Below are 10075 nucleotides of genomic sequence, written 5' to 3'. Positions count from 1 at the left end.
CCTCTCACACATTTGCAGTTAGCTAGGTGTTATGCACCTTACTGGTTCTTTGGGTTATATATGTGCCCCCTGCCCAGGGGTTATAACTCTAGCTGAGCATGTTACTAAGAATCTAAAAATATAAAGGAAACGTGAATCATACAGACACTAAAAGAAACCCCCCCACTGTTTCTCACCTTTGTTTGGTCTCACTGTTGGAATGGGTTGGTACTCAGAGAAAAAGGCTGGTGTTGATCAGAAGTGTGTCTCCAAAAATCTGCCAAAAATCTCCCCCCTCACAGCCTTTTACATCCTTCCTTGACCCCTTTCTTCAAGCCACGCCCTTGGGAGGGTGATGCTGAAGTTTAGGGGAGTGGACTGTTGTTTGTCGCATGGAGAGAGAGAGATGGCACCCACAGCAACACAAAACCAAATGAACAAACGCCTTCACCCTTCCCCCTCACTGAGCAAAAACATAAACTAACAAAGCAAACAAAAATAACAACGACAAAGAAAGTAAGACTGAGCAGCAGCTTTTCAGCTCGCCCCTCATAGCTGGCTCAAAGCTCCTCCAGCTTTTCAGTGGCGGGTTTTCTTCCTTCTTCAAAAACGCGCTCTCTCGGTTTGTACTCCCTGTCTCAGCTCGGAACTGTGGAGAGGAACACACCTTTAAGCACCTGGGCTGATTAATCATTGCAACCCAGGCATGTGTGCTCTCTCCACCAGTCCATGGAGAGGTCATTTTTAGGGGAAAACCAGCTGGAAAAGCGGAACTGAACGCCTGTCTGAGTCACAGGCATCCTAGTTTTCTTATTGTCTCTGTTTGGCATTATTTGCTATTTTTGTGTGAACATCCCCTCAGAACTCCTTCAGCCGCAGTATAAAAACCAAACAGAACATACAGAGAAAGACTATAATGGAGATTTTTGTATAATATGCATTAGACTCAAGGTATGAGAATGCATTACCTGAGTGGTGTTCTGGACTGAGGTGCATACATGCACACACGCGCACACGCACGCACGCACGCACGCACAGTAATCTGACAGCAGTGCTCTTAAAAATCTGCTACCAAAATCCTGCACCTTAAACCAAGAACTCACAGTGTTTTTTTCCTTTCTTCACCCCTTTCTTCAAATCACTCTTACCTTTCCTTTATGACTTCAGGATCAACTTCTGCATTTACAAAGTGCATACAGTACAGTCCAAAGGTGTTAGGCCAGATTCCAGAAATCCATCCAATCATTTTGCAAAGTTCGAGGTGGAGGGGTGGGAGGGAGATAGAGTGGTGATTAAATTGAGTAAAATCTTATCTACCTTAAGTTTTTTAAGACCACAGGTAGCCTAATACCATTGGCCTGTAGGGCGAGTAAAATAGACACAAAAGTTTCAGCCGAAAAGGTTATTCCCTGTGAAAAACTGCAAAGAAGCTTAAGATTTCCTGGTGCAGCGTTTGGTACACACTCAGAGTTGTCCAGCTGATGAGCAGTAATGTTAAAAGGAGAAGTCCAGGAAGATCAAAAGGTAGAAGACAAATAACTTGAAACCACTGGACCACAAATACAAAAAGACCTCAATGCAACTAGCTAGAAACTTGTTTCCCTGACTACAGTGAAATAGGGACTACAACCTCTTGGTCTAAAAGGACGTGTATCTGAAAGAGCCCTTGATATATGCTGTTAACAAGAAAAAAAGACTCCATTGGGCCAAGCACCATCAACATGACTAAGAAAGATTGGGTAATGGCAGATACATTTATTTTTTGACCAGTAGATCATAGTTGCTGATTCACTGTATTCAGTGAAATTTAACTAACGTTCCACCCCCCTCCCACCATTTGAGCTCCCACTGTGCAAAACGAATGGATAGACTTCCAATAATTAATTTAATTGTAATTAAAGCCAAAGGAGGCTAGTAAAACTCATCTTTTTGTGGTATCGTAAGTATTGAAAATTGGAAGAAAAAAGATTTGCACTTGGGTTTGTTTTTCAAATGTTTTTTTCTAATTGTTTTTTTAAATGTGCACAAATTAACTGTGTTCTTTTCTACCTAAAACAAAAAATAAATAAAAAACCACAGGCAGCCTAATACTTGTTGCCTGTATTGTATCAATTTCCATCTCCTCACAATCTAATGCCCTTGCGGTTGGCTTTTCTGTGCTTTTCTTATCTTCATTTTCACACTGGCCACTTGTGGTTCTTCTCTGGAAGGAGCGCAGCCACTGTGTTGTTCCTTCTCAAGATGTGCAGATGCTTTCATGACTTCTGCCTTCTGCTTAGCTCTGTCCACTGGCGGTTCTTCTTCCTCCTCTGTGTTTGGCCATTTCTGGAGATAATCACCTTTTAAAGGCCCTGGTTGAAACTCAGGCCTCTTTTCCATCACAACCCTGTAATTATACTTCAGTGTCACTGATAGGTTGTGATAGAAATGATGTGTGCCTCTGCGTTTTAAATATCATTAACTATTGCTAGTTAACATTAGCTACCAAGGCAGTAGGAGATAGCATGCTAGCTAGGGAGTTGAGTTAGTTTACTTTTAGCTATAAATGGTAAATGGACTGCATTTATATAGCGTTTTTATCCAAAGCACTTTACAATTGATGCCTCTCACTCACCAGAGCATTTAGGGGTTAGGTGTCTTGCTCAGGGACACTTCGACACGCCCAGGGCGGGGATCGAACCGGCAACCCTCCGACTGCCAGACAACCGTTCTTATGTCCTGAGCTATGTCGCCCCTGACATAGCTCAGGACATAGTTACAAATAGGAGCTAGCGTCATCCACTAGCATGGTAGTTCAGCTTAGCTATTACATTACATTACATTACAGTCATTTTATCCAAAGCGAAGTGCAATAAGTGCATACGGAAGGTCATTGGAACAACTACAAAACACTGGTCTGATAAGGTATAATACGCATTATGAAACAGTTATTCAAAGCAATGTCCATCAAGTCCAGTTCACACTGTACTAAACTGTTCTATACTGAGCCAAATCATCAGTGCTAACGTTACTGTTGTTTGCTGTCCTAACCTGCAGTATGGTGCTGCGTGTCAGTGGCGAAACTTGTGACAGAGTTTTCTTAAGAAGTTCTAATATATCTTTTCCATGTATTTCTCTCGTTTTCAGGAAGGTTAACAAGTTTAGCAAGCAATTAACAAAAACACTCTAGATGGAAGAACCCAGTTGGCAAGGGCCTGATGCCGATCTTCATCACCAGATCTGCATTCCCAACACTTCTGTTACATTCCAGTTAAATGTAAAAAAAAGACAGAAACATGCACCCATGTCTAAGTACTGACTAAGGCCAAAATAGGTTATCGTCACAGTATGAGACTTGGCCTGGATGGACTAAGAGTACTGGGCCAGTCTTGTTTAATGTCGGGAGAGATTGTGCCATCTACATTTCAGCATAGCAGTGCTGGGTCCTCTTGGTATGGGCGGCTGACTGCGGGTCTGTGGTTGCGGTGGAACACAATCAAGCGAGATGGCAGTCATTTCCACCCTGCTGCACCGTGTGGTTGATGAATATGTGGTTCTATCTGTTTATAGTTGCTTGAGCTGCTTCTTCGTCTTCCAGTGTCGATATCTGCAGAGAAACCTAACAGTTTCAGTTAGATGCACACAATAATTTTTTAAAGCATCTCCAATTCAGTTCTTCACCACGCATCACCCCTAGAATCTTCATAGGGGCACCTACAAATTAGGAGGGGAAAAGTTTGAGACTTCCAATAATTAATTTAATTGTAATTAAAGCCCAAGAAGGCTATTTTGAGGAGAGTTGTGTCTTAGTTTATTTTTAAGTAAAACTCATCTTTTTGTGTTATTGTAAGTAGACATTGGAAAAAAATGTTTGCCCTTTGGTTTGTTTTTCAAATGTTTTTTCAAATTGTTTTTTAAATGTGCATAAATTAACTGAATTCTTCTCTACCTAAATTTTTTTTTAAAAGACCACAGGCAGCCTAATACTTATTGCGTGTATTGTATCCATTTCAATCTCCTCTCAATCTTCATAAACGCCCCACGTGGTTTTCTTCATCTACAGTCCTGTTTCCTTTCTGCCGTTGTGTTTGGCTTTTCTTAATTTTCTCACGGGCCCATTGTGGTTCTTCCTGTAAAAGGCCCTGGTTCAAACTCTGGCCTCTTTTCCATCGCAACGCTGCAATTATACTTCAGTGTCACACTGAGAGTTTGTGATAGAAATAATGTCAGCCACTGCCTTTTAAATATCATTAACTAACGCTAGTCTGCTCGCTAACATTAGCTACCCAAGGCAGTAGGAGACACGTTAGATGGCGCCACCATACAGAGGTCTAGGAATTGTCAGTTACAAACGTGAGTCTCTACGAGCTAGAGGCCTGCAAATACCAAGTGTCATTTTAAATCCATCAGACATATGTTAAAGGATCCAGGGTCATTGCTTGGTGACGGTGTGTCTACACAGCATACTACTCAGAGTAACATACTCCAGGGACTTGTATAGGTATCCTTCAGTTTTGATGTAGCTCAGTGGCTTTATTGTACCGTATGGTGTCATTTGCCTATTTATTCCGGAGTGTAGCACAGTGGGTAAGGAACTGGGCTTGTAACCGAAAGGTCGCAGGTTCGATTCCCGGGTAGGACACTGCTGTTGTATCCTTGAGCAAGGTACTTGCCCGAAATTGCTTCAGTATATATCCAGCTGTATAAATGGATACAATGTAAAATGCTATGTAAAAGTTGTGTAAGTCGCTCTGGATAAGAGCGTCTGCTAAATGCCTGTAATGTAATGTATAATAATTCCCTTATGGAAGCAGACAAGCTGGGACTGATTTCTGAAGACGTACAGCCTTTATTGAAAATGGGAGAATCAATGTGTGTGTTATATACCCGTGGAAGTTTGTCTTCCATTCCATTGTTACAGTAGCTGTATCCACGTCGAAATTTAACATTGTTGATTATTTAAAGGTTGAATGGGGAGAACTTGTGAGATTGCAATATCTCGTGGTGGTTTTCTTACCATATTAAGTACTCCTTTGTAAATGCATCAACCAAATAACTAAATTGTGAATAAGTGGGTTTTAGTGCATAAATTAGATAAATGAGTTCATGGTGAAATGGAAATTACAAAAATAGACAGAAATATTCTCTGTACGCCTATGGGGTGTGTCTGACTTCCCTTCTGTAATGTACAATACTCTTCTAAGCCCCACAGTTGTTGGAGAAGAGCTTCCCCACTGGTGATTGGTACTGACTCAGGAACTCTTCCAGCTCTGAGAGAGTGTGCCTGCCAAAGTGGTTCTTCTCAGTGTTGTTAGCTATGGCCCCCCCGCTGCGGATGGGCTGGCCGTTGTTGTCCAGGCAGCAGTAGGCGTTCCAGATGTAGTCGGGGATGTTGACCCGCTTGACGTTGTTCTTGATGATCCAGTTGTCAGCGGAAGGGATGGCGCCCACCAGCACGTAGGCCTGCGCGCACTGGGCGTTGAAGAGGTCGGTCAGCTGGGACTCGTACATGCGCCAGGCATTCTGGTTCAGCTTGGGGTTCTGGGGCACCACATTGGTAAGAGTGAAGGTGGCGTTGCGGCTGGGCACTGCAGGGGAGTGGGGGGGGCATAGAGGGACAGAGAGAGGAGAGGCAGAGGGTGAGAGAGACAGAGAGAGAGAGATGGTAAGGTGATTTTTAAGTGGAACTGAATTCTTTTCTATTTCTTATGTTAACATCCCCTCAGAACTCCTTCAGCTGCAGTATAAAAACCAAACAGAAACGACTGAGAAAGACTACAGTGGATACAGTAATGGAGATGTTTTTAGCTTGGATCAGGCCCGAGGCATGGGGCTGCATTACCTGGGTGGTGTCCGTTTGGGTTGAGGTGTCCGCGGTCAAAGCCGGAGTGCGTGTAGTCCTCGTTGAGAGCCTGCCTCTCACCCAAGTACACCCCCGGATTGTCCTGCCCGAGCCAGTACCCGTCCCGCATCTCCGCACCCAAACTGAGGTCCACGAGCTGTGAAAAAGCTCTCCAGTCAAACCATTGTGTGTGTGTGTGTGTTTGTGTGTGTTTGTGTGTGTGTGTGTGTATGGTGAGTGTTTGTGGTGTCTGTGTGTGTGTGTGTGCATGAGTCAGCATGTGTGTGTGTGGGGGGGAGGGGTATGTGTTTCTGTTTGTGTGTGTAAGTGTGTCTGTTTGTGGGTGTGTGTGTGTGTGTGGGGGGGTTATGTGTGTCTGTTTGTGAGTGTGTGCGTATGTGTGTGTGGCTGTGCGTGAGTGAGCGTGTGTGTGGGGGGAGGGGTATGTGTGTCTGTTTGTGTCTGTGTGTTTGTTTGTGAGTGTGTGCGTGTGTGTGTTTTGTTTTTTCATGTGTGTGAGATGATGTTTGGTAATCTGTAAAGGCATTTCTAAAGATAAATGAGCCTCTTGCTGGTGTTGAATCCACCATCTGTGCCATGCATCACTCTGCATGTATTAAAAAAACCTCATTAAAAGACTATTTCCACAAATTCCGTTTTTTAAAACGTGAGACACGTTGTCCCCAAGGATCATTTGAAGTGAACATGAAATAAAATAAGTGCAGTACTTTTCACATGTGTGTATGTATGTGTTACTTCTCTTTTAATGTGCCTGTCATTTTCTCTCTGATAACTCCTTTTCAGTTCTCTGTCAGTCTTTCCATCTCCTGTATATTCAGTAGTGTTTTTTTTTTTTAACTTTCCCACAAAAGACTTAACACAGCTTAACAGAAAATGAAAAAGAATTCTGTGTTTTTTGTTGCTTGGAGTACGTCCTCTGTTTTTGAAGACCATTCATTGGCTTTTTATAGGATCTGTTACCTACGGAAGCTCTAGACTTGCCTGTGTCTCAGAATCTGAAATTGGGATGTTTTTTATCGCTGGCTTGTGAGGATATCGCTGAGAGGAGTGTGACGCTGCGCGAGGCTGAACAGCTGAACTAAACTGGGAGGAAGGTCGCTGTGAGTCTTCCTCTGTGCTCACCTGTGGCTCCACAAACCAGCGCTTCTCGCGACCGCCGCCGTCGCTGGTCTGAAAGCGGTAGGCGGAGTAGACGGCGATGCGGTGGAGCGTGTCGTACAGCGTGGCGAAGTGGTAGCTGTTCTTGAATCGCTGACACAAACGGGCGGCGCCAGGCGTGGCCGCGCCCCACTCGGGCACCTTGCCCTCGTAGAAGAAGTCCAGGCACTCCGGGACGTCCTGGAAGCTTCCCACTACCTCCCCCCTCAGGGGGGGCAGGTGTGCCAAGACAAGGAAGCACAACGCTGCCAAGACCTGCATCTGAGCCAGTGGAATTCAGAGAACCAGTTTAGCAGAATTCTGAACACTTTACCTGTAGCACACAGTTCCACAGCAGAGTCAGGATTTGGTCTAGAGTGGTCCTCTTCTTATATTGGTTCCTCCTTATCTACCTTGATACACTATTTGCGGGTCACTCTTTCTCTCTTTCTCTCGCTCTCTCTCTCTCTCTCTCTCATTCGCTCTCTCAATTTTTTTTAAAAAGGTCAACAGACCCAAAAAAAGCCGCGTTTTTGCTTGCATACATACCGGATTGCCTTGTGTGTGTGTGTGTGTGTGTGTGTGTGCGTGTGAGAATGCATGCTTGTGTGTGTATGTGTGTGTGTGTCTCTTTCTGTGAGTGTGATGTTGTGTTCCTCCTTTAGCTTGTTTTAGATTTTAGTTAAATCTGGCCCAAGTGAAATATATTAAAGGCCCACATCATTGCATACATATGAATGTCATTACAAATTATTCGCATTTACCATCAGCAAAAGTTTTCCCCTTTACTGGAAAATCATTGATAGCATATGGATTACGGGGAAAGGATCTAATGATTCAAACCAGGTAATTCAGTCATATACCGTACACAACTAGATGGTCCAAAGCTGTATAGGTCCAGCTGATCAGAAGAACCCTGTAAGGTTGTTGGTCGGGCTGTTGTTGTTCTCCAGCAAGGCAATGTGTTGTGGAAAAATAGGACCATATGTTAGGTTCCCAGAGTTTGGGCTCAATATGTGAGAATGGCACAGAACCTGCAGCCTTGTCCCTTCCTCCCACCCCATGTCGGGCCCTTTATAACCTACCCAGAATTCGAGAATAATCAGGGAGATAAGACCAGAGAGCCAGACGAAACTGGTAGTGCATCTGAAAATTGCTGTGCCAACTTCTACAGTCTGACACGTCAGAGAAAGGAGAGTTTAATATTTAATATTCCACGTAGTATCAGTGCTCTTTTGGCATCGTATCTAGAGCAACTTATACAACTTTTGAAAATTTACATTGTGTCCACTCACACAGATATGTACTACAGCACTAAAGCAAATCAGCTTAACCACAGAAGATACGACAGCAGTGTCCTATCTGAGAATTTAAGCTGCAGCCTTTCGGTTACAAGCCCAGTTCCCTAAACATTATACCACACTGCCTGTATCAGTGAGGGTTTCATATTAATATAAGTAACACTTTCTATAAAAGATCCTTTTTAGGAAATATTTGACTCCATCATAACTACAGTAACAGTAATTGATGCTTATGTCTGTAACCGCAAATAGACTTATGATGTGTTATGTTACCATTGATACAGGAAGTGATACTGCCATGACATGACATCTGACAAAAGCACTTATGAATGTCTATGTAGTTCTTATGAAGGAGCTATGTACTGCTTAGGAAGGACCATTCATAGAAAATGTTGCCTTAATATTTGATCGTATATTTGAGAATTAATTTCTCTGAAATCACATAGCACGCTACATTACCCCTGATTACCATTTGTAGTGTAGCTGTAATTATACTGTCACTGATAGATTGTGATAGAAGTCATGTGAATTTGAAGACCCACAACTAGAACTTTAGCGATTGTGCTGTGGAAACATGCACCAGCATGGTGAATAATTCTACCTGGGCAAAGCTGGTACCACTGAACCAGGCTCAACTGTTTCAACAGCCAACTGAACCTCAACCATTTTGTGCAAACAGCTGGAACTTCAACAGAGTCATTGCTCAGAGGGCGCTCAGAACAGTCTACATCATCTCAATTCCACCTTCCATAGAGAAAAGGTTAGCCAATAGTAATTAGCCTCATTCCAGGAAGTACTTAAAGGGAACCTCCAATGGGAAAAAACTTGGAATATCTACTTCCAGGGGAGCTTTTGAAAAGGTCCTGGATACCAAGAACAATCAACTGCTCCTTCAAAATAGAGACAGCAATCCCACAGTGCTTTGCTCCATTGTGTTTGCTTAAAATGGCCTATTTTTAAATGACAATTTTTTCTCTACAGTTTTATTTTTCATTTGAAGTTCCCTTGATGTGATCCGCAGGAGTGTAGCTGTAGTGAAATATAATTAAATAAAGAGATCCCCTATCTCAACCACTCTAGTGTCATCTAGTGGTATTTTAATGTATATCATGCATATGTTTTCATTAAAGTAGCAATTGAATGTCGATCTAGGACTTATATTTTATTAATTCATAATCCACATTTATTAATTGATTCTCTCTGTTGCTGTCTCTCTCCTTCTCTTTCACTCTCTGTGTATCTATCTCTACCTCCTCTCTCTGTGTGTCTTTACCCCCTTTCCCTCTCTCTCTCTCTCTGTTTGTCTCTCTCTCTCTGCTCTCTCTCTCCCCCCCTCTCTCTCTCTCTCTGTTTGTCTCTCTCTCTCTCTCTGCTCTCTCTCTCCCCCCCTCTCTCTCTCTCTCTCTCTGTTTGTCTCTCTCTCTCCCCACAGCCTGATGAAACTCTGGAGCCGTTCTTTGACTCCCTGGTGCGACAGACTTCTGTGCCCGACCTGTTCTCTCTGCAGCTCTGTGGCGCTGGCTACAGTCAGAACTACAGCCTCGGCAGTGCTACTGTGGGGGGCAGCATGGTGAGGGGGGCAGCATGGTGGGGGGGGGGCAGCATGGTGAGGGGGGGCAGTGCTACTGTGGGGGGCAGCATGGTGAGGGGGGGCAGTGTGATGGTGGGGGGGGGCGCTGTGTACTCTCCGAAGAAAGGCTTCCAAAAAGATAGAGGGTTCCATAAAGAACTAAAAAGGGTTCCTTTATTATGGAGACAAGCCTACGAGAGTGTGTCTGGAAGAGGAAAGAGTGGAAGAGGGACATAGACAAGTGGG

The 10075-nt window shown here is 43.7% G+C and overlaps 2 protein-coding genes across 5 annotated transcripts in view; one reads left to right on the top strand and one right to left on the bottom strand.

Annotated features, from left to right (window-relative positions):
* Nucleotides 1-10075, top strand: part of bace1 (beta-secretase 1) — a 59478-nt gene that overhangs the window by 41734 nt on the left and 7669 nt on the right. For 2 of the 4 annotated variants that reach the window (XR_010324735.1, XM_064303768.1), the window contains exons 4-5: nucleotides 8939-9019; nucleotides 9692-9829. Coding sequence is in view for 3 of the 4 variants with exons in the window: in XM_064303768.1 (XP_064159838.1) it covers nucleotides 8939-9019; nucleotides 9692-9829 (219 nt within the window). In the remaining variant the exon portion in view is untranslated. Of the gene's footprint in view, nucleotides 1-8938; nucleotides 9020-9691; nucleotides 9830-9877; nucleotides 9902-10075 lie in introns of those variants that run through there. The other 2 variants (XM_064303769.1, XM_064303770.1) reach the window with 2 other exon arrangements.
* LOC135237046 (endonuclease domain-containing 1 protein-like) lies at nucleotides 4788-7313 on the bottom strand. Its single transcript, XM_064303783.1, has 3 exons — nucleotides 6944-7313; nucleotides 5801-5957; nucleotides 4788-5546 (listed from the first exon to the last, which is right to left on the bottom strand). Exons 1-3 carry the CDS (start codon nucleotides 7238-7240, stop codon nucleotides 5158-5160), a joined length of 843 nt encoding a protein of 280 aa, XP_064159853.1. The 5' UTR covers nucleotides 7241-7313; the 3' UTR covers nucleotides 4788-5157.

Source organism: Anguilla rostrata, chromosome 12 (assembly GCF_018555375.3).
Source record: "Anguilla rostrata isolate EN2019 chromosome 12, ASM1855537v3, whole genome shotgun sequence".
Classification (NCBI taxonomy): domain Eukaryota; kingdom Metazoa; phylum Chordata; class Actinopteri; order Anguilliformes; family Anguillidae; genus Anguilla; species Anguilla rostrata.
This window is presented reverse-complemented; position numbering and strand designations above follow the sequence as displayed.

Excerpts from the sequence above, each read along its gene's own strand:
- LOC135237046 (XM_064303783.1), bottom strand. The coding sequence starts at position 7,240 with ATGCAGGTCTTGGCAGCGTTGTGCTTCCTTGTCTTGGCACACCTGCCC. Across the intron at positions 5,958-6,943 it reads GCTGGTTTGTGGAGCCACAG|CTCGTGGACCTCAGTTTGGG; the intron begins GTGAGCACAGAG and ends GCTTTTTCACAG. Across the intron at positions 5,547-5,800 it reads CCCAAACGGACACCACCCAG|TGCCCAGCCGCAACGCCACC; the intron begins GTAATGCAGCCC and ends ACTCCCCTGCAG.